The 27,853-nt window shown below is 45.9% G+C and overlaps 2 protein-coding genes, 1 long non-coding RNA gene and 1 other non-coding gene across 5 annotated transcripts in view; 2 read left to right on the forward strand and 2 right to left on the reverse strand.

Annotated features, from left to right (window-relative positions):
- LOC145504747 (NBPF family member NBPF20-like) overlaps positions 1-27,853 on the forward strand; it is a 532,650-nt gene that overhangs the window by 170,584 nt on the left and 334,213 nt on the right. The gene's annotated exons all lie outside the window — the stretch shown is intronic.
- LOC145504754 (NBPF family member NBPF4-like) lies at positions 239-12,964 on the forward strand. 2 transcript variants are annotated; one of them, XM_081486066.1, is made up of 6 exons: positions 239-461; positions 940-991; positions 1,782-1,948; positions 5,458-5,685; positions 7,690-7,889; positions 11,828-12,964. In XM_081486066.1, the coding sequence occupies exons 3-5, from the start codon at positions 1,783-1,785 to the stop codon at positions 7,878-7,880; spliced, it is 585 nt and encodes a 194-aa protein (XP_081342192.1). In that variant the 5' UTR covers positions 239-461; positions 940-991; position 1,782; the 3' UTR covers positions 7,881-7,889; positions 11,828-12,964. The 2 variants fall into 2 exon arrangements, with proteins under 2 accessions (XP_081342192.1, XP_081342191.1); XM_081486065.1 differs by lacking the exon at positions 239-461 and having other exon boundaries at positions 800-991.
- Positions 8,823-27,781, reverse strand: LOC145504776 (uncharacterized). The gene is made up of 3 exons (XR_014052475.1): positions 27,095-27,781; positions 16,306-16,530; positions 8,823-9,244 (listed from the first exon to the last, which is right to left on the reverse strand). It is a non-coding gene; the product is annotated as an uncharacterized LOC145504776 (long non-coding RNA).
- Positions 22,105-22,269, reverse strand: LOC145508170 (U1 spliceosomal RNA). The gene has a single exon (XR_014055423.1). It is a non-coding gene; the product is annotated as a U1 spliceosomal RNA (small nuclear RNA).

Raw genomic sequence — 27,853 nt, forward strand, 5'->3', positions numbered from 1 at the left:
CACCTCTGGGGTGCTGAGGTTTGTCATCCCTGTTGGAAGCGCTGTAGACAGTGATTTGGATGAGACTCTGTGGTAGAGTTTTAAGTACAGACATCAGGTGGGTCTGGGAGCTATGCTGTCTTCTTCATTCAGGTGGAGCCTACGGGTCCGGCCCCAAGTTAGGTCATGGCTCAAGGCTATTGTGACACACTCACTCACTTGTATGTGTGCAGGTGTCCGGAGATGACTGTTTTTTCCTGACTCCAATGCAATGTCTCTTCTTGCCCACAATGCTCCCATCTCCATACCCAAGTGTCCCTGGAATTTCTGTGCCTTTCCAGAGGCGCTAACAGCCTTAATGATTTGTTGCTTCCCTGGTGTCACTGCTGTCATCCCCGGTGTCTGTCTCCTCTAAATTGCTTGTCTTAGCAAACCAAGCATCTGGACCCCAGGATGCAAAGAGCCCTCCCATCACCTTGCTTGTATGTTTCTGCAAAGCACGGCAGAGCCCTGGCATTTTCCCACCCCATGAATGACTGAAGGTTCCGTGTAACAACTAGGATTCATGTGATTCTAGGTTTTGTTCATTCCACTCATCATTCTGCTAAAGTAGTCAGCTTATGATGAGAAAGGCCTGAGTATGACAATATTCTGCTCGATTGCTGTGGGCTATTCCCCAGACTCTGTGGGGAAGATGAATCTTGAACTTTTTACTCAGACTTGGAAGAGGATACTGTGGTGAGAATCTACCAGGGAAGGGAGATCTGGCCTGATGGCTCTGAAAAGCAAGCCAAGGAGAGTCTGAGAGATCCAACTTGAGGCATCTGGCATATCCTCCTTAAATAGCCTGTCATCGCAGTGCTGATATTGTCGTCCCCATGGCAGTATTGGACAGTGGATTATTAATTTACACAATGAGATCTGCTAAGTGTTTCTCAACTTGTCTGAATTTATCCACAGAAAATCTTGCTGATCTGGAGGACAAGGAAGATCAAGACATCATCTGTTCTAGGTAACTATGGAGAAACATGGGTCTGACATCAGTGGTGACATTTGGTCATCTCACATGCAGGGGAATCAGAAAGCGCTGAACATGCCTATTTCTTCCATTCAGACAACCACAAATTGTCCCTGGAACAAGGTTGTCTGTTTTCACCCTTCATGAATCCCTCTCAATGATAGTAACTTGCAATCAGTTGAAGCAGGGCTACTGATCAGCCACAGGATTTCTTGGACTCCTCTGTTCTCTCCTTCTTATGAAAACCAGCATGCGATACTTATCTGCCTCTGTCTTTAGTGTTATGACCTTGGCAGGTATTTCATGACAAGGTAGTATCTAGGAAACAAAAATTCATGTCACATTGCAGTATTAAAAATATTGGTCTTGGAGACAAGATTTCCAGGAGTCCATTATGATGCCAGAGCTGGTATTCATTTGGATGCAGCATGTAAATTTCAACAAAACTTATGGTGTATTTGAAGTCACCTTTATGTTCTGAGGACGTGTGTGACATGACTGTGTGTCCTGGGGTGGCTCATTTTCCTCCTGAGCTCATTTCTTCTCTGTGCTCAGAGCATCTCATGCTCACTCTCCTTCACTCTCTCTCCCTTTCCCTTTGCAAGCGCCTTCAGACCCCAGATGGGAGTTGTGGGTGGGGGGGATTGTTATACCTCCTTTAAGGGGACTCCCCATTTGTTTTCTGCAACCTCTCCCTTAACCCTCCCACCAAAACCAGCTGTGGCTCTAGGTTGACTAATCCCTCTTGTTTAACCATCTGCTCTCCCAACCCCTCAAATCTCAGTATGGATCAGCTCGTGGTAGAAGAGAATGAAGTCCAGCCGGACTCACTGGATGAATGTTACCTGGCTGCTTCTAGTGGCCATCATCTGACAGGTTCCTGTCATCCTTATAGAAGTGCCTCCTTCCCAACAGAGACAAGAGAAGATTTCTTGGATCTAGGTGTAAACGGTGAGTACTCCCAGACAGGTTCCTAGGCTCAGGTTGATTAGAACTGTGTTCTCAGTTTCAATTTTTAAAAGGCATCTCGAGCCTTTGCATTCTTCTTGCCCCAGGCTGCCCTCTGTCACCTGAACTTATCTCATCAGCACAGGCTTCTGGTATCACGTCAGACCAGAGAGGGCAAGTGGAGGGATCAGGGCAGAATCTCAGCTACCACTGTCTCACCTGCAGGAATTTGTGTAACAGAGCTCTTTTGATCAAGATAAGAATCCTTGTAGTCATGACATTTTGTTGCGAATTTTATTTCTTGAAGTTTCTGGCAAGTTCTCTGGCTTTTCATTCATGATTGCAATCTGCTCCATATTTGTAGCATGTTCTATTGTTCCCCAGCTCTAGATTCTTACCCCTGGGCTGCCAAGCTCCCTCTGAAGCATTTAGATACTAGCTCCTGAACATCAAATCTGCCTATGCCCTGTCATTTCCATGAAGCCAAGTATCTGTCTCTGTTGTTCCATCCTCAAGAGACACCCTTGTGTTTCATCCTTTGTGCAGCCAAAAGGAGTCTTCCACGTGCGGGTTATAGTTTCAATGTTTTATGCAATCTCAGTGGCATAACCGCATGGAAACTATCCATAACCTGTGTATCTGATAGGGGTATTGAGCTAATTTATGAGCCAGGTCCCCTTGGGTAGCAGTTCGTAGGGTATGGAAATGAAAACCTAGTATGAAATCCTTCTTGAGCTATTTTTTGACTTTTTCTTTAGGAGAAGTATTTTTATTGTTAGGACTTTGATTCATAAGATCATCTTGATTTCTTATTTCTCATTCTTCCCTGAGGAGCAGAGAAGCAAAGGCTTTCTCAGGATCACAGTAGTTCGCAAACCCGAAAGGGAACACACAGTTATTGTGCCCCTGTTGCCTGCCATGCTCCTTACTAAGTGAGCTCCAAGCGCACTACACCCCATTCAGCCCTCCCAGGCACCCTCTCAGGTGCCTGTGGTGTCTCATAGCGGAGCCGAGGGCGCTGAGGATCAGCAAGGTCCCTTCACTTGCCCCAGACTCCTGGCCACTGGCGGGTGGGACACTGACCTCTCCTGGGCCTGACTCCCTGGCTCAGGCTGTGTCCTCTCCTCTCAGTAGTTGGACCATCCGTGACTAAGAGAGGATGTTGCTCACCTTTTCCTCTTTGCCCCGACCAAATGATTTGCAGCTATGTTAATCTTCAACATCAAGTTGCCAGAGGGCTGCAGAGAACCCCTGTGGTCCCTCACTCAGACCTGCCAGCTCCCTATCCCTCTGTGCACTCTGTCCTGAGAGCAGAGCCAGCGGCTCCTCCAGCCCCTCCAGGTGGAGCCACAGCTCCACGGGGCTCTCTGGAGAATCAGCCAGGGTGAGAGTCCACACCTGTCCCCACCTCCTGCCCCCAGGTCACCTGCTGTCACGATGGGTCCAGGGACACCTTGAATTTGGCTGTGCTGAAGCCATTAAAAAACTGTGGAGCTCTATCTCAGAAACACTGACAGCCGGGTGTGGGTTCCTGTGAAGGGGATGAGTGAGGCTCAGACATGTGTCTCAGAAGTGAGATGTCAGTGATACGGCCCAGTCCTGCGAGTCCATTGTACACAGTGGGCCGGGAAAGGCCAAATCCCCACAGATGGATTGAGATGGATGAATGGAATATCTAAACTATACAGGGATCCATCCTGTGTCTTGAGTTTCATGATAACCTGAGTCCAGTGTGGATAGCTATTATGCAGCCATGTGGGTACAAGTAGTCAGGTCTACCCCATCCTCTCTGTACAAGGAGAAACCCTGCAGAAACAACACAAACACCTGATTTTTAAATTACAACTTGATCTTCTATTGGAGGACTTTCCCCACACTAACAATATTGGGCAGAATTGTTGATGTTGGATAAAATGTTCGGTTATTTTATATTCTGTCAATGGAAAGAATACTCAAAGCATAGGTCTAATAAAACCCATTCTCAAGAAAAGACAAAGAAAATTAGATGATGAAGTTACACAACGATAATTAAAAACAATCCTAGACATTGATTCAAAATAACATTGGAGAATGAGGGGATATGTAGTTTTGACAGTTCTTTCAAACACCAAATTTTATACGAGGATTTACCCTTTACCCAATATGAATTATCCTAAAATCTGATCAAGTGTCCTAAAATAGGAGGATGAATGATTAATGAACTTTGCCTGATGGAAATATGAAGGGCACACCAGACTGAGAGAAGTGCTTTTGGAAAAAGCCCCGGAAGCTCGCAGAGGCTCCTGGTGCAGGGCTGGGGTCAGAAAGGGGCCAGCCTGAGTCCTGGGAGGATTTGCAGAGGGAGTTGTGGGCAGTGATGTTGCAGAAGAAAGAGGGACTAGAAGACAGGAGCACTGGAAAGGCGAGTGAGGAGGTTAGATCTGTGGAGCAGAGAAGGGAGGATGAATTTCCATCAACTGAGGAACATGTGATAAAACAGGATTGGGGGGTGATAAGACAGGTGACCTTTGAGAGCGTGGAGAGGACTGAATCAGAGAAAACAGTTAGAAGGAGGTTGGATGAATCTTTGAGGAGAGTCAGACACAGATGCTGTCTGGAAGACTTAAGAGATAAGAGATCCATGAGAGACAGTTAAACAAACCTTGTTGAGGGTGCAGATGCATCAGCAGGAGGTGAGAGGAGAGCCCCACAGCAATGTAGAGCAGGCCCTGGCGGCTGTGACCTCACATGAGCCTGACCTGGACCTGAGGAGGGTACTTGATATCTTTGGTTAGCCCGCGTTCTGAGACTATGTCCTCATTTCACAGTAGAAATAGAAACAGATTTCATTAGGAGCACTGTCCAGGCACCAGTGGAGGAACGTGTATTGAAGGAGTATACATTGTGTCTCTCTCTAAAGAGACACAGGCGTGTTTCCAAGAGGGTCTCAGACCTCTTCTCCACTAGTCCTAGCTGCTAATACCATGCACCCCCCAGTCTGCTCCATGTGGAATAGATTTTCTTCTATATATACATGTATGGTTGAGTGAAAGCAGAGGCAAAAATTTCAAGCAAGGAAGTTCAAAAGGGTCTGGCGTGTACTCTCTCTTTCAGCTCAAATTCTAGTAGTACCTGAAGCCTTCAGGCCATATGTCTCTCCCTGTTCTTTTATTCCTGTGGGCAGATATCAACAACTCTTTCTCCCCCCATGCCTAGAGGCTTGTCTAGATCCTTTTCTCTAGGTTACAAGACGGAGGCTAAGAACAGAATACGAGGCTTGACCTCCTGTGTCACCCAAACCCTCTAGACTCAAGTGTCTGATTTCTCATTTCAAGAAATTGCAGCCTGGCACCTGCCTTCTCACCACCCCAGTCACAGCCAGAAATATGGCATCTTCTTCACATCGATGTCTGCCTTTGTTGTCTGGGTTTCTGGGTGGTTTCACTCATGGGCAAGGACGGTAGAAATGGGTGTCCAGAGAGGACTTAGCAAGGAAAAGCTTCCACTGGTCCTGAACCCTCCTTTCTTTTCAGGTGACCCCTGGGTGGACTGTCACCAGGGGCCTGTGAGTTTCCCAGGGTCAGAGGTGCAAACTCCACAAGCACAGCTTCAGGAAAGCACCCACGTGACCAATTGTCTGCAGCGGCAGCTGGACCAGCACTTTGACTGTGGTGACAGCAAAGCCATGCTTGGTCTTTCTTCCACCACCCAGGGCTTTCCCACCAACCCTGATTCTGGAAACCAAGGACCACTCTTTCTGGGTAAGAAAGAAAAGGGGATTCGAAAGCTCTGGTCCATGTACTGGTCATCACACAGCTGTGGGTGAAGGAGGCAGAGGGCCTCTCCCATGCCCGCTGTCGGCCCAGTTGAAACCTGTGACCCTCTACCAGAATGAGGTGAGCAAGAACCTGGGCCTCAGGAGCAGCTCAGCCTCAGGCCCTGGTTCTGCATATTCCTGCTTGTTTAACTGAGCCACGTTGTTTATCTTCCTAGGTATTTACCTCTCTCGTCCCTCATCTGAACACTTGAAAAATTCTCTCCTTTGCATGATTGTTGGGAATTGTAAACAGCATAATGTCCAGAGTGTCTGATTCACTAAAATTTGTTTGATAACCACTATGAATATAGAATATCTAAGCGTTGTGTCTTTCTGGTGCTTTAACACTTACAAAATCATTGCACAATGGTTGTTTCCTCTATGGTAGCATAGGCTTTATGGTCTACCCTTTCTCTAGACCCCATCTTCCCTTGCTTTCTCAGAAAGGTAGCTTGGCAATGTTTTCCTCTTCGTTCAACATGTGTCATCAAGGCGATTTACTCCTGTTGGGTGCTCTCAGTAACAGTGTATTAGCAACATTCAGTAGGAGTGTAAACACTGGCCCTGCAACTCAGTCCCATGTTTGCTTTTCATATCCAATTGATTTTCCTCATTGTACCTTCATTTTAGAATAAAGGGCTACCCTCATTTCTGAAGTGCACCCACCTGTCCCTTTTACGATACTCCATTTAAGTCCTTCTCTCCACTCATCTCCATGTCCGTCTCCTAGTTTTCCTCTCCTCTGGGTCCACATCTGTTCAAATTTCCTTAAAAGAGCTTTCAGACCCTCACATCCATTTCATCTGGGACGTATTCATCCTTACCCTCCATTGCTCTCCACATCGTCCCCTGGACCCTGACTCGACCTGGTGCTCATCCCTCAGGCTGTGGCCTCATCTGAGGAATAAGGAGAGACCCATGTCCTCAGGTAGAGGTGAGATAAGAAGGAGACGCCTTGTGGCAGCATGGAGAGTCTCAAGGAAAGTGCCCAGGGAGGGCCGGGATGCAGAGCCTGACAAGAGCCACTAGGTCTTGCGGTGTTTCTTGTCTTCTCTTCCCTCTCGTGTCTCCTTTTCTTGTGCTTGGCCTCCCACATTCTCAGCCAAGACTGAACCTCACTGGCTCGGTCACTCTGTTTCCTGCTCACCTCCCACGGAGTCCTGAGCATAAACCCAGGCTTCACAGCAGATTTTGCAGCAAAGGGTAGTTTTAATGCCCTTTACTTTCACACCCCTCCACACTGTGGCTCCCACCCACTGCTCATATCTCCTAGTTCCTGTCACCAAACAGAGCTTCTTGCTCCTTCTTCTTATTTTTCTATTTTGTTTTCCAAGTTCAACTTATCAGGAAGCCAATAGAATGACCCATTCAATAGCTCCAATCCTTCACTCATTTATTCCATCACAAACACACTCACTTGTGAGTCTTCTTCCATTTTTATCATATCGTCTATGTCTTATTTAAATTATATATACATATCATATGTAGTGTGTTTACATATATATGAAGTCTATATTCATGCACATTAAAAATCCTTCCAATTTACACTTCCCCACTTCTTTTCTCTCATGAGGTTTTCCTTCAATTTTGACTTTGCTTCATCTCTTCCCAGCCAACAGTGCAAACTGCATCCTGTAGGAGTTTCTTGCCTTTGTCTTTTCTACCTAGGAATTTCTGTTGTCATCCGTTTTATTCTTCTTGGCTCATTTTTGGCATCCGGAAGCATGTTTGCCCTGTGGCACACTTAACAATCCTGGGTAGTATAAGGAAGATCAGCAAAAAAGAAAATATAAAACTATCCCCATTGTCTTCACCTACCCATGGGCTTTCAGATGGCCTTTCTTGTTCCTGGACACTTTCTGTACCTGATGTCCTCCTTGGGTGAAGGAGTAAGTCTTCGTAAATCATGATTAACAATGGATCCTGTTGGTTGTGGTTTTATCTTCAGAGCTGGATGCTTCCATCAGAATGAAGAACCCTCCCAAGCTGGAAGGTGAGGGCGCCGCAGCAGGCGCACACGTGCATCCAGTGTGTAGCAAGATGAAGTGCTTAAGTGTCCTGAAGGAGAAGATTATCAAAAGAAAACTGCTGTTTGGCAAGTGGAGACTGGCATGCAGATTCCCTGGCCTTCAAGCTTAGGGAACAATGGTAATTCCATGTACTTCTACCTTATGCTCATTATCTGTTGTGGCTAAATCTCCCACTAATTGTTCTCTTCCTCATTTGTTCACTCAACAGCTGACACTACCTCTGTGTGGTCTTTCCTCTCTTTTCCATGGGGGCTGCCACCCTGCAGTGCCCTTCCATCTCAATCTCCTCTTTCCACTCGGACCTCTACTGTTTTCCCACTGCTGCCATCCTCATATTCCCTCTGACCTTTCCTATTAGCCACAAGGAAGCCCAGATCCGTGGTCCTCCTCATCAGAATAGCAGCATTTAAGCCACTGAAAACATTGGCCTTAAATCACACACATGCTTGGTTTCTTCACCTTACTTTCCCTGCCCCTGCCTCCAAGTCCACTGCCTCTTTCTTTCAGGATCGTGTCTTAAGGAATCACTCGCATGTGAGTTGGCTTCTGGAGGAAAGTAGCTAGGACAGCCCTTAACCCTCAGCTTTTGCACCTGAATAAGAAACACTGGAACTGAAGGAAAAGGCCTTCATTACTAAAATAAGATAAGACCCTGGGTCATAGGTAGGAGTGCTGCACTCACCTGAGTCATGACTCCCCACAGCCTCTGATAGGCAGAACTTTGCTAATGTGCAGGGGACTTGCAGGAACTCCCTGGAGCTGGCATTAGGTGGAGGACAGTAAATGGCTCCCTAAAGGGACTTTGGGGGAAAGGAGATACAGAAGCCAGGTTTTCAAAATACATAGGGCATGAGATGGACAGGTATTCAGACCTCTCCAGTTTACTCACATGATTCCTTCTCCATATTAGTAAAAGCCCAGAAAAATGAGCTGAGTTGAAATCTGAGGCCAGGGAATGTAGGACAGCATTGTACTGAATTAACTTTGGGCCACGTTTATGAAGACCCAGGGAGATACATGCGAATAAAGATAATCATTGCTTCAGACAATGCAATTGAGAAAGCCAATTATTTATATGCGAGTAACAGAGAAAGACCAAAACATCTTTAGGGCCAGTGGAGAGAAGTCCATGTTGGATTAGAAGGAGAAAATAAAAAGACTGGTGTGAAATAGTGTAGGTGGTCTAGTGTGTAGTTCTAAATCATGCTGTTGTAAAATGAAAACGGGTTGAGTTTTGAGGTAACATGGATGCCTACACCCAATCCATTGAAATTCTGATTTTAAAGTTCTGGGGATGAGCTTTGGATATCAAAGCTCTGCTAATATGCCTCAAGGATTAGAAGGACTGTGGATCTGATAGGATATAAGGAACCAATATGGCAGTGGCCTATGAGTGGCTGCTTCCTCAAAAAGCTGAATAGTAACAAGTAAGGGAATTTGCATTTTTCTCTCAACAGAACTGTTTTGTAGAGCCTGGAGAAGAGAAAAGAGAAAAAAAGAGACGTAGATAGTTAAGTTAGATATATAATCTCTCTGTTTGGATTCAAGTTTCTCACAATTTTTATAGTAAAAGATACAATAAAACAAAGAAAAAAACATTACATAGACCCCAAAGTATAAAATCAACCCCCACCTTGCCACAAGAATAAAATTTAGTGTTTCCTTTTCTACTGTTAAAATGCCACATGCAGTTAGCTATTCACTAAACTTGTTTCACAGACTACTAACTGGCTCAGAACAGCAGATTCGACAAGTTATTTTTCATGGAATCTATCCTTTATGCAAAAGCCCCATAATGAATATTAGGCCTTATCCTGCTATATTGATCCTTTGACATGCCCTTCTGTCAGTTCAGTTAAGTTGCTCAGTTCTGTCCAAATCTTTGCCACCCCATGGACTGCAGCATGCCAGGCTTCACTGTTCATCACCAACACCCAGAACTTGCTCACATTCGTGTCCATGGAGTCGATGATGCCATCCAACCATCTCTTCCTCTCTTGTCCCGTTCTCCTCCTGCCTTCAGTCTTTCCCAGCATCAGGGTCTTTTCTAAGGAGTCAACTCTTCACATCAGGTGGCCAAAGTATTGAAGCTTCGGCATCCGCATCAGTCCTTCCAATGAATATTCAGGACTGATCTCCTTTAGGATGGACTGGTTGGATCTGCTTACAGTCCAAGGGACTCTCAAGAGTCTTCTCCAACACCATAGTTGAAAAGCATTAATTCTTCAGCACTCAGCTTTCTTTATGGTCCAACTCTCGCATCCATACATGACTACTGGAAAAACCGTAGCTTTGGCTAGATGGACCTTTGTTGGCAAAGTCATGTCTCTGCTTTTTAATATGCTGTCTCAGTTTCTCATAACTTTTCTACCAAGGAGTAAGCGTCTTTTAATTTCGTGGCTGCAGTCACCATCTGCCGTGATTTTGGAGCCCAAGAAAATTACATCTGTCTCTGTTTCCATTGTTTCCCCATGTCTTTGCCATGAAGTGATGGGACCAGATGCCATGATCTTCTTTTTCTTGAATGCATAGTTTTAAGCCACCCTTTTCACTCTTCACTCACTTTCATCAAGAGGCTCTGTAGTTCCTCTTCGCTCTCTGCTAAAAGGGTGGTGTCATCTGCATATCCCAGGTTATTGATATTTCTCGCGGCAGTCTTGATTCCAGCTGTGCTTCATCCAGCCCAGCATTTCGCATGGTGCACTCTGGGTATAAGTTAAATAATCAAGGTGACAATATACAGCCTTGACATACTCCTTTCTCAGTTTGGAATCAGTCCATGTTCCATGTCCCGTTCTAGTGATGCTTCTTGACCTGCATACGGGTTTCTCAGGAGGCAGGTAACGTGGTCTGGTATTCTCATCTCTTTACGAATTTTCCATAGTTTGTTGTGATCCACACAGTCAAAGGCTTTGGCCTAGTCGATAAAGCAGAAGTAGATGTTTTCCTGGATGTTTTTCTATACACCAGCATAAAATACTAGTAGAGACTCTTTCTTTGAGAAAAGTTTGAGGAAAAGTTGATGAGAATTTAGGATAACTAAACTGAACCCTCTTTCACTTCAGAGTTTTATTTGTGTAGATGTCAAGGATATTCCTAGAAATGCCTTAAGGAAGATCCAGCATGAAATCACCTCCATAGCATTTTGGTGTCCATGGGATGCAAATGGGTTGAGACACAGTGACACTCCCTGCTCTCTTTTCGCTAATTTTATTTTGAGTTTCCCCTTTCCATTCATTCATTCCTCAGTCATTCCTTTCCATTCATTCCTCAGTCTCTTTGGAGCTGGATTTCCCTGGAAAGCCTTATTCCTGCCCAGGAGGATGACCAAACAGCCTCTATTAACTGTTGACTCCTCCAGATGGGAGCTTTTCCCCTTCTCCTCTCCCTTCCCGCAAATATATAGGAAGGGCCTGTGGCCTGGGTTGTCAGTAACAAGTCATGTGGTTTTGGATAGTCCTTAGACCCTTGAAAACCTAGCTCCTCCTCTGTAAATTATGAAACTGGACTTGGATACATTCTGAGGTCCCTATTGGTGCTCACATTCCAGGAGTCTCCGGTAGCCTGCTTCTCCTCCTCAGAAGGCGGGGCTGCAGAGGTAAGAAGAGGGTGTCTTTCTCAATTGAGGATCCTCTGCTCCCATAGCAGTCTGTTTCTAATTGTGTTTGAGGGATGCTCAGCACATCCATCCCTGAACGTGTGGGAAAGCATACAGATGAAGGGGATTCAAGAGTGAAATGACCGTTGAGTATTGAGTGGTAGGGATCCAGATGAGGCTCTGAAGAAGCTCTGAGCTGAGATATCCCCAAGCACAGGTGGGGTGAGGACAAGGGTCCTTAGATGCTGCACCACAGGCTAGGTGAAAGTTCAGGGAGGTATTCCTTCGAAATCATGGACCTCACTTTCCTCTCCAGCCAGCCTGTGGCTCTCCCTTCAGCTCGTCCTGTCAACAGGAGCTCTGTCTGCCCCTGGCCCCAGTCACCATGTTGCCATCCCTCCAGGCTCAGCAGGATCTAACAAAGACTCACATTTCTTCTCTCTGTCTGTCTTTCACAGATACCAATTACGTTAGGAACTAAGAAAAGATATCGTCAATTTGAGAAACCACACTATAATATGTACCTTTTCCATTTGATGAAAAAAAAACTCAACCACAGCAACTCAATTTCAACCTCAGCAACGCCAGAGGGATCCTTTCCTGAGAACGAACGTCCCAACCAACGACCACTCTCCACACTCCAAGGGACAGAATTGATGGGAGTAATCCCAGTCATCAGCCTCCGCATGTAATCCTCAGTAAGGTGATCGATGCTTTGATGGACACACAGTTTGGAAAGACCTTAACTCTTGCTCTTCTAAATATTCATCCTCCACACACCAGCATGGGAACAATTAGAAGAAGACAACATATCAACCCGGTCATTCTTTGCCACCGGATGGACTGTGCTCAAAGCAGACAGCATTTACTATACATTGTTCTTGCTTCAAGTGTTTATCCTGTGTTTAATATTGAGGTAGATACCAGATAACTGCAGAATTTAGACTTTGAACCAGACAACTGGCCTGTCTTTTTTCAAACAGTCGATGTTTGCCCCAAAAAGACAACCACAAAAAGGAGACGAGATGTTGTAGGTTCCAAAGGACTGAAAAGATTGTGTTCCTGTATTTCTTTAGTCCTTTGGAACCTCAAACATCTCCTCACCTTTTTGTAGTTGTCCTTGATGGTCGTGACATTGACTTGTTTGCAGAGGATTGGTCAGTTGTCTACTCAAAGGTCTACCTTTTGCAGTTGTCTGATCATTTCCTCATGATTAAATTCAGGTAAACCCTGTTTGCCAAGAACACATCTAGCACATGCTGTGTGCTTCCTAGCGCAGCCTGTTTGGAGGTTAAGAGTGTCCACTTTACCTGTCTCCACGATTATTATTTTAACATTGAACACTGTTATGCAGAGGCTGATAAGATCTGTTCATTGAAAAGGCAGATTTTGTGTCTGTAATGAGTAATTTGATTAGTGGGCTTTTGAGAGTGTATGAATATCGTATTCTATGGTGCTCCTTCTGTAAAAAGTTTACCATCCTTTATTGGTCCCTGATGTGTGTCAATTTCATATCTGTGGTATAGCCAGCATTGTGCTATGGAAAAGACAATCCCTACCCCTAACATATTATTAAAAATATTTTTGAGTTTCAACTTAAGCTCATGCTTTTTTAAAATTCAGTGTTATAATCCATTATTTTCTTAAATGTATTCTTAATTGGAGGCTAACTGCTTTAGAATGTTGCGTTGGTTTCTGCCATACAACAATGGGAATCAAACATAAGTATAAATATGTCCCCTCCTTCTTGAACCTCCTTCCCACCCCTCTCCCATCCACAGTCCACTATTAACATGATTGATTTTATTCATATAAATACTCTTGTTTCTCATGTGCCGTGCTGTGCTTAGTTACTCAGTTGTGTGCGACTCTTTGCAACCCCACGGACTGTAGCCCGCCAGGTTCCTGTGTCTATGGGGATTCTCCAGGCAAGAATACTGGAGTGGGTTGCCATGCTCTACTTCAGGGGATCTTTCCAACCCAGGGATCGAACCCAGGTGTCCACCATTTCAGGCAGATTCCACCAGGAAAGCCCAAGACTACTGGAGTGGGTATCCTGTCCTTTCTCCAGGGAATCCTACAAAACCAGGAATCGATCCGGGGTCTCCTGAATCGCAGGCAGATTCTTTACCAGCTGAGCTACCAGGGAAGCCCCTCTGTTTCTCCCTATTCAGTTTTGTATCTTAAACACCTCTCGCATCTTTTAATCTATGTTTACCATTTGTAGTAGATTGTATCTTCTGTGTTTCTTTCTCTGTTATTTTATTTTATTTGTGTATGCATATTTGTTTGTGTCTGTGTGTTTTGCTTGGGATTTGGAAGGCCTGGTAGCTAGTTAGTGCACTAAAATTTCTGACACGTTAGTCCTTTAGTATTTTGTCTCATTTCTAATATTTAAAACATTTTAAATGTTATCTATCAACATCAACTTTTTACTACCGTGAAGATCAAGGACATTGTTCTGCTTTTTCCTTCTGTCTTACCCTTTATATACTGTATTTTTCCTAGCTTTTTTTTTTTTAATGTGCTAATTGGTAGGATAGAGGTAGGAGCTGGAGGAGGGGCCCACTGGGTCCTTTCGACCCCCTGGTGGCACAAGATGGCTGTCCCACTCTGGGAGTACTAGCAGCCTCCCTGCAGAAGTTTGAGGGTGTACCTAGGCTGCGCCCAGGGCAGGGCCCACGACACAGTGGCTTAAATCTACAATCACATATATTCAGTGATGACCAGATGTACAAAACCCATAGTTTCCTGTCAATTCTTGATGAGCAGAGTTTGTCTTTAAAGATTTCTCATGATGGACTGAGGATTCCTTAAGTTTGATATGTTTAATACTTGTTTTCTGTTGCTTTAATACAGCACAGACAGCTTGGCTAAATATAAAGAACTTGTCCACAATGAGTTCTATTGACTTTTTTAAAAAAATAATGTTTACTTTATAAGTTCTGCTGAGATGCAGAATGTAAATTGATTTTTCTTCACTGAGGGCAAAGGGTGGTCTGGAGCTTCAGGACCATTTTTCTTTTTCAAAAAAAGTCTCTCAGCTCTACTAGGATAGGTCTTAGAACTGACCGTTCCAGGTCTATTTCCCCTAGGTCTCTATGACTTTCTCTCTGATCCTTTCTCACTATCTTTTGTTCATTTCTATTCTGTTTGATGCTTTCATTTTTCATGCAGTGTCCCTGATATGTTTCGATAAATATGTTCTCTATGTACCTTGTCATTTAGCCTTTTTTTTTCAAAGGATTTTCTTTACCTTCAATTTTTTAAATCTCTGCCAGTTCCAATTTCTCATTTCTTCTTTCCTGCGCACTTGTATCTCACGTTCTGTGTTTCTTACATAAAATACTGAAGTTTTTTCCATGTGTATGTATCTTTGAATGCTTTGTTCAGATCAATTCAAAATATGGATGCCATTTTACATTTTCCAATGTGTTTTGATTGATTTTGAGGCAATCTTTTCATTTGCTGAAATTTTTGACTCTCATTTTACACTTTTTTCTTCTGTCACCTTGGAAGAAATGTCTGCTCTATAGTTTTCATTTTCACATGACTAGGTTACCTGAATGAGAAACAGTTGTTCCAGGTCAGAAGGGATTAGTGCTGTGAGTGGCTTAGCTGATTTCTTTGTTCTAGGTCTGTCTTGTGCAATTACTCTAGCAGAGTTAAGGCTTGGGGGAAAGGCATGGTGTGTCTCTTGATTTGGGGATTCTGTTTCTTCCAGTAGGACCTTTAATTTCTGCCAGTTGCACCATTCTTTTTTCATCACCACGAGTGTCCAAAGGATGCTCCCTTCAGCTTGGTCTCACACCTGATCCCAGTAATTGTGCCTCCTCAAGATTGTCACCCTCTGGTTCTCTGCACTGTTGAACCCCTTCCTATCAATTCCCCAGTCACCAGAGCTAGAGCCAACCAGGTCTCAGACATCCCCCTGAGTTTATCCACATGCTCTTTCTGTGAGTTATTTTACCTGAGCTCTGTCGGGAGTCCTCCTCCGTGCCGTGCTCTGCCCTATGTGCAGGGTGTTTGTTGATCCCTCCGCTGCTGTGTGCCTCCCAGACCCAGCTGAATACAAACCAAGTCCTGTCCACAGTGTTCTCTGGTCCCTGGTTGTTTGGCGCAGGGTTTTGAATGGTGTCCTTGACTCTCTCTGTTAGTCCCTAGCCCTTGGAATTGTATGTTGAGAGATTCAGCTGCTATTATTCTAGGTGGACCTGTGTTCTCCTATCATTCTTTTTCAAATCTCAAATTTGAATAGTACACAAAATAGACACAACAGAACCCTCCCATCTTTGTCAAGCATGGTCTACAATTACCAGCTTATACTGTCGTACTACAATCCATGCACTTACCTTTTCCTGTCTTTTTAAAAGGAAATCTCAGACATCATGTTTCATCTATAATTATGTCTGCGTGTTTCCCCTAAATGAGAACTCTTTTTGAAAGTATATCATCACGGCATTATAATCATAAATTAATTCAAAATCTTTAATATCATGAAAGACTATTCAAATGTTCCATTGTCTACCATGCAGCATTTTTTCAGCTTATTTGATCACATAGGTTTTTTTTTTTTTTAATTTCTTTCTTTCTTTATGGCCGCCCTGGGTCTTCATAGCGTGGCGCAGGGTTTGTCTAGCTGTGGAGAGGGGGAGCCACTCTCTTGTTGTGGTTTGCCGGTTTCTTGGGCTTCAGGAGTTGCTGCCCATGTGCTCAGTTGTTGCGGCTTGTGGGCTTCGTTGCCCCACAGCATGTGGGATCTTCCTGGACCAGGGATCAAACCCGTGTCCTCCGCACTGCTAGGCAAATTCTTAACCAGGGAAGCCCCCCTCCTCCATTATTGTTTCTACGTTAGTATTCTTTTTTGGAGGCAAATAAAGTCCACAAAGTATAATCACTAAGATAAAGCATTTAAGTCTCTTACATGTATGCTTACCTTCAATTTCTTCTTTCCTTCCTCCCTTCCTTGCTCTCTCTCTCACTCACTCTCCATCTCTCTTGGTCTATTGCTGTCCTCATTTCCGCTTTAACTCATTCATTTGTTGAAGAAACGGACTTGGTTTTTCTGTAGCATTCCCACAGTCTAAATTGTATACTAGGTACTTTAATAAATGTTTCTCTCCTTCATTCTTCCTTTTTGGTGGTAGAATATAGAGCAGTGCTGTAATGTAACAAAGATGCAAGTCACACACGTAGTTTAAAATTTTCTAGCAACCACATTGACAACTAAAAAGTATAAGAACACAATAATGGAAAAATAATCTCCTACATAGCTGATAATGCTATATATACTTTAAAGGAAATATGGGGCTTCCCAAGAACTCGCCTACCAATGCCGGAGACACAAGAAACGCAGATTCAATCCCTGGGTCACGAAGATCCTCTGGAATAGAAAATGGCAACCCACTCCAGTATTCTAGCCTGGGACATCCCATGGACAGAGGAGCCTGGCGAGATATGATCCATGGGCCCAAAACAGTTGGATAAGACTGAGCGACTGAGCGCACACACAAAGGAAATACAATTCTACCAATGTTTTCAAGTTGTGTTTAATAGAAAAATATTGTGCATGTCTCCAACTTTTAAGGTTACACTCACATGAATTATAAATTAAAATCCAGGTCCTCCGTCCTACTCCTTTGTAACTATTTGACAGCCATATGTCTAGTGGTCCCTAGTTTGGACCTGTAGATGCAGAGACTGATGAGATTCACACTTGCAGTCCTAGCAAGACTTCTTCAGAAGTGGTGTGCACTCTCTGAGGAGGAGGCCCATCAAGTTCTGTGTGTTTCTTCAAATAGTATTACCAGTCCTTTCAGTTCAAGACTTCTCAATCCATTAACTGATTATGTGGCACTAAGTGGTGATATTGCATCATCATGTAGTATTTAACTGGAATACTTGCATGAAAAGAAACTTCTCCTAAAGACCAAATACTATGTAGTTACTTAGTGGTAGCTTCTGTAAAGAAAACTGCAGCTTAATGAGCATTTCCCCAAGAATCCTCTGTGGTCACCGATTCCTTTATTTCTTTTTTACCCCTGTGTGCTAATATGAATTCAAACTTGCAAACACCGTGAAGTAGTTCAATTCATTGCAATATAGCTCTTACCAATACTCCAATTATCTCTCTTTTGGCAGTGAACGTGACTTTAAGCTGGCTCCTCAATTCTTTTGAAAAGTTTCTAATAGTATTTGAGACCTTTCTTGATAACAGTATGAAGAGGTGCTTCTCTTTTATCCTGAAGATTTTCTGCTCCTCACCTGGACTCAGTCATTTTTCTAAGAATCTCTGGTTTCTGTTTGTGCAAAATGTTATTCCCAAATCCAATTGTAACCTTAAGATGCTTACTGGATTTGGTTGATTTCTAGGCGTTTGCAGTGGACAGAGCTAGGAAATACATACTCATCTTTGTATGAATGTACATACTCAAATTCAGAACGTCAGGCTTTACTGAATGTTTATCTTTCATCTGACTCTTTTCCATACACCAGTGTTTTTGTGTTTAAGGGCACTGGGAGTAAAGGAAATACAAGATTTCATACCATCTCCTTTGCTTATCCCCACATCATTTGGAATAAGAAAAATTTATAAAAAAAAAAAAAAGAATAAATACCAACAATGCCAATAATAACACAATTAAGGAAAGAGTTTGTTTTTGAAATTTTGTAACTGTTCCAGGGTACGTATAAATTATTGTTTTATAGTTCTCATCCATATGGTTGTTCCACAAAAGTTACATCGTGTTTCCAATGTCTAGAAGTGACATTTAAAACATCAATTTTATAATGATAGAAAGTGAATGCTGTTTCCAACTCAAATCTAACTAAATAGTCTGTATTCACTATTCTAGCCCTATAAGGTCTGCAAATGTCTCAAAGGCCTGGGTGGAACTGGGTGAGCGACCCCTGATCTCAGACGCTGGAATACACTGCCCAGACTCTTCTTCCTGGCTGAGTTTGGGATGAAAGGCCAAGATTTCCTGGAGTCAAGGTTCAAGTCTTAGCCTAACAGCGGTTTTTCCTGTCCAAAGGAGACTTAAGAGCGAGAAGTTCTGGAACAGGATCAATCAAAACTGCGAATAATAGGGTACCTGAATAAAATATAGTACTTCCCATTCAGGTCTGGAACCCCGCCCAGAAAGCTGTCACCCTGGCTGGTCAATGACATCACAGCCCCCGGACCATTATTCACAGGGCCAAGACGTGCGGTCCGAAGCCCCCTCGTGGGGCAGGACTCAGTGGGCGCAGCTTCTGCCTTTTACCCTAAGACCCAGGGTGACCCGACAGGGGGTGGCAGTGGTTCGGTCGCCGCGCCCTCTGTTGGCGGGGCCGGGCCTCCGAGGACCATTGACCGGCAGAGCCGCAGGGTCCTGCGGGGACGCCAGGGGCTGGTCCCCCGCCCCGCCCCCTCCATTGTCCACAGGTCTGCGCCTCTCAGAGCAGCAGGTCTCAGATCTCGACTGCTGAGGGGGAGGTGGCAGATCACGGGGGCCCAGGGCCTCCTTCGCGGGACCTAGGCGTTCTGGTCCCGAGAGCAGAACGAGTTGGGAGAGGGCGGGGGCCGGGCCTCCGAGGACCATTGAGCGGCAGAGCCGCAGGGTCCTGCGGGGACGCCAGGGGCTGGTCCCCCGCCCCGCCCCCTCCATTGTCCACAGGTCTGCGCCTCTCAGAGCAGCAGGTCTCAGATCTCGACTGCTGAGGGGGAGGTGGCAGATCACGGGGGCCCAGGGCCTCCTTCGCGGGACCTAGGCGTCCTGGTCCCGAGAGCAGAACGAGTTGGGCGCTGGGGCGGAAGAGTAGGTCCACTCAGCGCGCATCTGAAGCGCGAGTTCGCTTTCAGGGGGAGACTGAGTTCCGGCTGCGCCAGTAAAAGACTCTGCGTGCGGCCTAAAGAGAAAGGTCCCAGCGAGACTCGAACTCGGATCGCTGGAGTCAGAGTCCAAAGTGCTGACCACTACACCGTGGAAACACGACCTTCTCGCTCTCCCGCCGCTGAGCCGTGTGGCTCTCAGCCGCGCGGTCCCAGGACCTCCTCCCTCCCGGCGCTCTCGTCACTCCGCCGCCTGCCGCTTCCTCCACGACGCCAGGGGGCGCCTGACTCGCCGGCCGGCGGCCGTCTCTACAGCTTTGGACATGGTGGAATGGGAGGAGACCCATTCCGGGTGAGCGACGGGGAGGGGCTTTTAGGCCTCCCCCAAATGCATCTGCTCTGCCGGCATTTCTAGAGTTTTCTGCCCTGAGGTAAAATTCCCGCCAGGAAAAAAAAAAGTCCCTTCCCTCTTTGCAAGTGTCCTCTTCCCGCTGCCCTGAGAACTCTGCACGTCCTCAGAAGAGCCTTTGAGGTTTCGTGGGATGTCCCATGCCTGGTACCCCAGGTCCAAGGGTAGACTCGCGGGCCACCACCGGCTTTGTGAGGAGACATGACCTTTGCTCTGGTCGGAACCAGACCAGAAGCCAGGGATCCGCCTTCCCAAACCGTTGCACCATGCCGGTGGAGGAACTGCGAGCCCAAATGAGTTAGGCACAAAGAACGGTTTACAGCAGTAACAGGACTGTTCAAATGTGCCAAATTCTGTAAGCGTTGAGCGGTGCAAAGTATGGGTCTGTTTTGTTGTTCAGCCGCTCTGTCGTGTCCGACTCATTTCGACCCCACGGACTGCAGAACGCCAGGCTTCCCCGCCCTTCACCACCTCCCAGACCTTACTCAAACTTATGTCCACTGAATTGGTAATGCCATCCAACCCTCTCATCCTCTGTTGTCCTCTTCTCCTCTTGCCTTCAACCTTTCCCAGCACCAGGGTCTTTTCTAGTGAGTTGGCCCTTCGCACCAGGTAGCCAAATTATTGGAGATTCAGCTTCAGCATCAGTCCTTCTAATGAATATTCAGGACTGATTTCCTTTAGGATTGACTGGTTTGATCTTGCAGTCCAAGAGTCTCCTCCAACACTCCAGTTCAAAAGCATGAATTCTTTGCGCTCAGCCTTCTTTGGGCTTCCCTGGTGGCTCAGAGGGTAAAGCATCTGCCTGCAATGCAGGAGACCTGGGTTTGATCCCCAAGTCGGGAAGATCCCCTGGAGAAGGAAATGGCAACCCATTCCAGTACTCTTGCTTCAGAGGAGCCTGGTAGGCTACAGCCTGTGGAATGGCAGAGTCGCACAGGAGTGAGCAACTTCATTTCTTCTTCTTTATGATTCAACTCACATCCATCCATGACCACTGGAAAAACTATAGCTTCGACTAGAGGGACGTTTCTTGGCAAATTAATGTCTCTGCTTTCTAATACACTGTCTAGGTTTGCAGTAGCTTTTCTTCCAAGGAGCTAGCGTCTTTTAATTTCATGGCTGCAGTCACCCTCTGCAGTGACTTTGGAGCCTAAGTAAAGAAGTCTGTCACTGTTTCCCTCGTTTCCTCCACCTGTCACCAACTGATTTGAAAAGACCCTGATGCAGGGAAAGATTGAGGGCAGGAGGAGCAGGGGACGACAGAGGATGAGATGCTTGGATGGCATCACCGAATCTATGGACATGGGTTTGGGTGGACTCTGGGAGTTGGTGGTGGACAGGGCGGCTTGGCGTTCACGGGGTCGCAAAGAGTTGGACACCACTGAGCGAATGAACTGAACTGAACTGATGGGACCAGATATCGTGATTTTTGTCTTTTGCATGTTGAGGTTTAAGCCAACTGTTTTCACTCTCGCTTTTTCTGCTTTCTGCCATAAGGATGGTGTCATCCGCATACCCAGTCTTGTACTTTATATGATGTACTCTGCACGTAAATAGGCTGACAAGATACAACCTTTGAGGTACCTCCTGGACTCATTGGAAAGGACCCTGATGCTTGGAAGGAAGGTTATGACCAACCTAGATAGCATATTGAAAAGCAGAGACATTACTCTTCCAACAAAGGTCCGTCTAGTCAAGGCTATGGTTTTTCCAGTGGTCACGTATGGATGTGAGAGTTGGACGGTGAAGAAAGCTGAGCGCCGCAGAATTGATGCTTGTGAACTGTGGTGTTGGAGAAGACTCTTGAGAGTCCCTTGGACTGCAAGAAGATCCGCCCAGTCCATCCTAAAGATCAGTCCTGGGTGTTCATTGGAAGGACTGATGTTGAAGCCGAAAATCCAATACTTTGGTCACCTCGTGCGACGAGTTGACTCATTGGAAAAGAGCCTAACGCTGGGAAGGATTGGGCGCAGGAGAAGAAGGGGACGAGAGAGAATGAGATGGTTGGATGGCATCAGCGACTCGGTGGACACGGGTTTGGGTAAACTCCGGGAGCTGGTGAGGGAAGGGAGGCCTGGCGTGCTGCAATTCATGAGGTCCCAAAGAGTCGGACACGACTGAGTGACTGAACTGAACTGATGCTGGGAAACATTGAAGGTGGAAAGAAGAGAACGACGGAAGCTGGGATGGTTCGAGACCCTCAGACACACAAGAACTAAATTAAGCTGGAATCGAGACCATCAGACACAGAAGAACTAAATTAAGCTGGAGGGAAGAGTGCCTGCACTGCTCAGCTGAACACTGCCACCTCGCGGACTGTAGCCTACAAGGCTCTCCCTTCCGTTCTTGAGCTTTCCCAAAGTACGGCATTGGAGCGAAATGCCATTTTTTATTCTAGAAAAATTTTTCCGAGGGTCTTCTGTATTACCGAGAGATGGTTTACTATCGCCTGAGCCCCGAAAAAAACACGCTCAAGTAGAAATCACTTCTATCGTTAAGACCGCAGTTACCAAGAGAAGGCGCGCACGCAGTCCCCCACTACCACAAATTACGCAGTCGCCTTTCCCCCCATTCGGGGAAATCGCAGAGGTCAACACACCCGCCGTAGAATGGGTGACTCTCGCTCTGGGAGAACCACCTTCGCGATCGTGCTATCTTCTCTGCCAGCTAAGTATAGAAAGTCTTGGCCGGCCGCCCGTACAGCCTCACACCCGTACACTTTCGCACACGCTCACTTTGCTATTGCCGCCATCTCTTCCGCCACCCTCCGCACCCCATCGTTTCTCGCGCCTCTCAGGCACTCCTAACAACTCTTCTAATAAAATTCAAGAGTATCTCGGAAAAACTTCCCACAACCGGCAAAATGGCAGGCCGGGAACTGTACCGCTTCCGCTGCAAATTTACATAAGCCCACCCCATTCAGGACCTGTAAGGCGGTTCCTCTCCTCCAACCCACGCCCTGTCCCAGGCCCCTCATCTCCCCTCCCACCCCTGCTGAGAGGACCAATGGGCAAGCCGGCTGCTGAAGGAGAAGGGACGTCATGATTCCCCACAGCTTAGGGAGCCCAGAAATCAGTGGAAACAGACCCTTTCTTCTTTAGTTGAGATGGAGGGGAATTTAGCCAGCCTCTTTGTATTCTTAACCTTTGTTCTGGGTGACACGCTGAGAATAGTAATTCTGTGGCCCTCTGTTATGCTGATCCAATTTTGTTTTAAGAAATAATAAGTTGTAAAACAATGGATGTAAATATATATTTGTAGGAACAAAATAAAGCGTGAGTATGTGTTATGTGTGTAGGCATATAGAGTCAGGGTGCTAACTTTCAAAAATGCACAGCGTGAGAGTTGTGAGTTCAAGTATTATTGGGGGCAAAATGAGGAGCTCAGGAGGCAGCATCTCAGATAGCTCTGAGAACTTGCTCCACAAAGGCAGGGGCGAAGGTCAGTGTATGTGTGATCTTGGTGAAGGGAGAGGACATGCATTCAAGTGCAGATGTTTTGCAGAAGGTTACTGCTAGTCGTGAGGATCGCATGTCACCGTGAAGGATTTTTGTGCTTTTCTAGGTACTAGGAGATATTTGGGTCATAAAATCGGCTCCTGAAAATACATCACTATCTGAAGACTTGTTCTGCCAGTTTTTCCCACAGCACAGAGTGGGCTCCTTTCGGCTCTCCACCCTGAACTCCTTTCAGGGGGTGTTGAAAATCAACAGCTGCAGCATTAAACCTTGTAAAGGTAGATGGCAAGTGGCAGTTTGTAGCTGCCAAGAGTTAGATCTCAAAGTTCTACTTGGTGCATTTTCTGTGCACCTTCTGACTTCATCCTCATGGTCTCCCAGGGGCCATGTTTTTCCTTTTCTCACCATACAGAATACAAAAGTGGAAGATTCTGAAAAAGAAGCTGATGACCCAAATAAGGGATAGAAAGATGACGTGTTTGCTTAAAGAATGAGGTTTGTTTGTTTTCTCTTACTGGGTAAGAGTGGGTTAGACCTGAGGGCAGGGAGTGGGAAGGCTGGAGAAGGCAACCAGCTTGCCTTTCAGACCAGAGACCAAGGAGTGGAGGAACTTGATCCTTGAAGTGCATTTGGCTTCAGGGGGAAGGGGACTAGCCTGGAGGGAGAATCTTGAACTCGGCACCCAGGTCACTTGCAGGAAGAACTGGCCTTTCTTTGAACAGCTGACACGACTCGTCCTGCACACTGACTTTAAGTATTCTTTACCCACCGCTGTCCACTGTAGGAGTTTCCTATTGCTACTTAATATGTTCCTACACACTTAGCGGCTTAAAACAACACACATTCATTATTTTCTGACTCTGGAGATCAGAAATCCAAGATGCATCTCCCTGGGCAGAAATCAAAGTGACAGTTGGGTTGTGGTGATTCTTCCTGGAGAATCTTTCTTTGCCTTGTCCAGCCTCTAGAAGATGCCTACATTCTACTCTCCTAGGCCCCTTTGATCTTCAAAGCTAGTTACAGCTGATCACGTTCTTCTCACAACACATTATTCTGACACCAAGTCTCCTTCTTTTGTCTATATGAACCTTTGTGTTTCCATGGAGCCCCCATCTCAAGATGCTTAATTTAATCACACCAACAAAGTCTCTTTTGCCATGTCAAGTAACATAATCACAAACTCCAGGGGCCCAGTTGTGGACATCTTTGGGGAAGCATTAGTCTACCACCACAGCCAGGCTCCAGAGTGAACACATTTCTGCAAGCATATCAGTCAGTGGTGGCTGCTCCATTCTGAAAGTGATCCAGGTGAAAGCAAGTCAGTCCACTGTTTCTGAGGGTCAGCAGTCAACAGCTGGGCCCTGTACTGAGGCATGTGAGTCAGAGAGAGAGAAGGAACATGTCTGTGGGGAGAGGAATCTGAGGACCCAGTGCCTGGGCAGTTCCCAGGGATCAGAGCTGAGAGCTGCAAATGCCTTCATGGGGGGAGGAGGCTGGGGAGGGTGTTAGGAGCTGAGTATATGTGTTTCCCTCCCCTCACCCCCCACACATTCATATCTTGGACACTAATCCCCAGTGAAGCTGTATCTAGGGAAGGAACTTTGAAGGATGTAATGAAATTTAAATGAGATCATAGCTTTGGGGCCCTGATCTGATAGGATGTATCCTTAAATGAAGTGATAGCAGAGAGCTTGGGCCCCTGCCCTACCCCAGCTCAAGCAACAAGGAAAGACCTTGTGAGGACCCAGCCAGGCCAGGACTATCTGCAAGCCAGGAAGGGAGCTTGCACCAGAAACTGAATTGCTGAGAAGTTCCAACCATGATCTTGGACTTCTCAGAACTGTGAGAAAACAGATTTCGGGTCAAGCCACCCAATCCATAGCATTTTTTCTTGAAGCCCAAGCTGACTAATATAGGAGGTCAATTAGTCATTGACCTAAGCAGCTTCTCCTACCTAGCCCTTTTTGGGATCTGCCCCAGTCTTGTTGATTCCCAGTAATTAGCACTCACCACCTGCTTTGCCTTTTAAAGCCTTATCCATGAGTTTCAAACAAGCAGTCATCACCCGGTTTGAGATTTCATAGCATATTTGGACATGACTGAGCACCTAAGCACAGCACGCAGCACAGCATAATTTGCTACATGCAGCAATGGCCTGCAACAAGGATCTTGGAGTTTCTTTTGAATGAGTTTGACATCTTCAAAAATAACAACCCAGAATGGCCTGGGACAGCTGGTCATTCTGCGGGGTGACCCAATACCCCATGTGGCCTGCATTTCCTCTTCTACCGGATGATTTCTATGCTCTGGACTCTCCACAACCGTAGACAAGGGTTTGGGTGCTGATGAAGAATCTGTGCCTAATTCTGCAGAGGCTCGGGGAAAAAGGAAAGAACTCCCAGAATCTGGGGGTGGGAGGGGGCGGGGGCTGAGAGGCTGCTCTTCTGTGAATAAAGAAGATTGGAGGATGTGAGAGCAGCTGGGGTGTGTGCGTGTGTGTGTGTGTGTGTGTGTGTGTGTGTGTGTGTGTGTGTGTGTGTGTGTGTGTGTGTGTGTGGATGCCCACTGTGTGTGTCCAGGATAAACTCAAGGGAAGTTCAAGAGAGGGCAGCTGCCATTCTGGGACCAGAGACTAGAGCACCTTGGCATTCAAGCTCTGCTCATCCTCCTCCTTATTCTGCCTCTGTTTTCCCTTCTCCTCCCTGTCCTCACTAGCACCTCACCAGTGTTTTATTGTTCTCACTCCTCCTCCCTCTTGCTGCTCCTCTTGGATCACTCCCACTACCATATCCCCCTCCCACTCCCACACAAAGCAGGCCAGCAAAGGAGAGGGCTGAGCAGTCTGAGAGGAAGATGAGGGAATCTTTTCCACCAGGCCGAGAAGCACAAATACATTTCTTTCTGGTTAGATTCTTGTCTGGAGGGGACGGAGTAAGATGGCTCCACCTCCCCAGGCAACTAAGGCAGCACAGGCCTTAGGTCAACCCCAGGGATAGGTGACCAAAAGTCAGGAGCTCTGGACGTGGATGGAGCACGTCTGGTTCTCAAGATCCCAGACAACTTAAAATGTTGGTGCCACCTTCTTTATAAGGCAAGTTCCACGGAAGGACCACATTTACCATCCTGGCTTTGTTTATGTAAGGGTGCATAGGTGCGTGTTCCTGTCTGACTCTTTTCTACCCCATGGACTGTAGCCCGCCAGGCTCGTTTGTCCATAGGACTCTCCAGGCAAGAATATGGGATTGGTTTGTTATTTCTTCCTCCAGGGGATCTTCCCAACCCAGGTATTGAACCTGTGCCTCCTACCCTGCATTGGCAGAAACCTGAGAATGTTCATAGTCCTCGTGTTCCTCCCTTTCCTGGATCTTTACCACTGAGCCACCAGGGAAGCCCTGGTAGTTTAGTAGTTCTGCCTTCTCCCTTTTCTATGGGTTTGTTATCTTCCCAAGCAGTGACCTTTCCTCTCACATCTCTTGCTTGAGGAGGCTAATTTAGAAATATCTCTTTGGTGTCTTTTTCCTTTTCCATAAACATTCTTTCATTCTGGACTTAATCCTTTTGAACCATATTCTGAATCTTCTATGATTATTCAGTAAGTATTTGTAAATAAAAATTGTTAATGTTGATCTGTTGACTCAACCAATCAACACTTAGGTTGGATCCAAACCCCACTCCATCCGCACAGGAAATGAGGCTCAGCAGTGGGTGCCCTGTGGACAGTCTTGGGGAAACTGAAGGAAATTTTGCTGGCACCTCCAGACAAAATTGTAAGGTCAAGTCATTCAAAATGACCGTTCTCTTGCTATCTATTCATTCTCCTTCACCAGCCATTCCTTCACCCACATGACTATCCAATCCCCTTAATTATCAGTTCAATTCAGTCCAGTTGCTCAGGTATGCGTGACTCTTTGTGACCTCATTGACTATAGCACGCCAGGCCTCCCTGCCATCACCAACTCCTGGAGTTTACTCAAACTCATGTCCATTGAGATGGTGATGCCATCCAACCATCTCATCCTCCAAAATCCCCTGCTCCTCCCACCTTCAATCTTTCAAACATCAGGATTTTTTCAAATGAGCTAGTTCTTCAAATCAGGCGGCCAAAGTATTGAAGTTTCGGCTTCAGCATCACTCCTTCCAATGAATATTCAGGACTGACGTACGTTAGGATGGACTGGTTGGAACTCCTTGCAGTCCAAGGGACACTCAAGAGTCCTCTCCAAAAGCACAGTTCAAAACCATAAATTCCTTACCACTCATCTCTCTTTATAGTCCAAGTCTCACATGCATACATGACTACTGGAAAAACCATAGCTTTGACTAGATGGACCTTTGTGGGCAAAGTAATGTCTCTGTTTTATACTATGCGGCCTAGGTTGGTCATAACTTTTCTTCCAAGGAGCAAGTGTCTTTTAATTTCATGGCTGCAGTCACCATCTGCAGTGATTTGGAGCCCTAAAACTAAAGTCTGTCACTCTTTCCATGGTTTTCCCATCTATTTGCCATGAAGCGATGGGACCAGATGCCATGACCTTAGTTTTCTGAAGAGTGAGTTTTAAGCCACCTTTTCCACTCTCCTCTTTCACTTTCATCAAAAGGCTCTTTAGTTCTTCTTTGCTTTCTGCCATAAGGGTGGTGTCATCTGCATATCTGAGGTTATTGACATTTCTCCTGGCAATCTTAATTCCAGCTTGTGATTCATCCAGCCCAGCATTTCTCATGATGTACTCTGCAAATAAGTTAAATAAGCAGGGTGACAATATACAGGCTTGCCATACTGCTTTCCCGATTTGTAGCCCCT

This window comes from Giraffa tippelskirchi, chromosome 5 (genome assembly GCF_054371585.1).
Source record: "Giraffa tippelskirchi isolate mGirTip1 chromosome 5, T2T-mGirTip1v1.2.pri, whole genome shotgun sequence".
Taxonomy (NCBI): domain Eukaryota; kingdom Metazoa; phylum Chordata; class Mammalia; order Artiodactyla; family Giraffidae; genus Giraffa; species Giraffa tippelskirchi.

Bases quoted from the DNA above. Each gene is read 5' to 3' on its own strand.
- LOC145504754 (XM_081486065.1), top strand. From the start codon at position 858: ATGGCAGTATTGGACAGTGGATTATTAATTTACACAATGAGATCTGCT. The intron at 1,949-5,457 runs GTGAGTACTCCC...CTTTCTTTTCAG, and splicing joins CTTGGATCTAGGTGTAAACG to GTGACCCCTGGGTGGACTGT. The intron at 5,686-7,689 runs GTAAGAAAGAAA...TTTTATCTTCAG, and splicing joins CCAAGGACCACTCTTTCTGG to AGCTGGATGCTTCCATCAGA.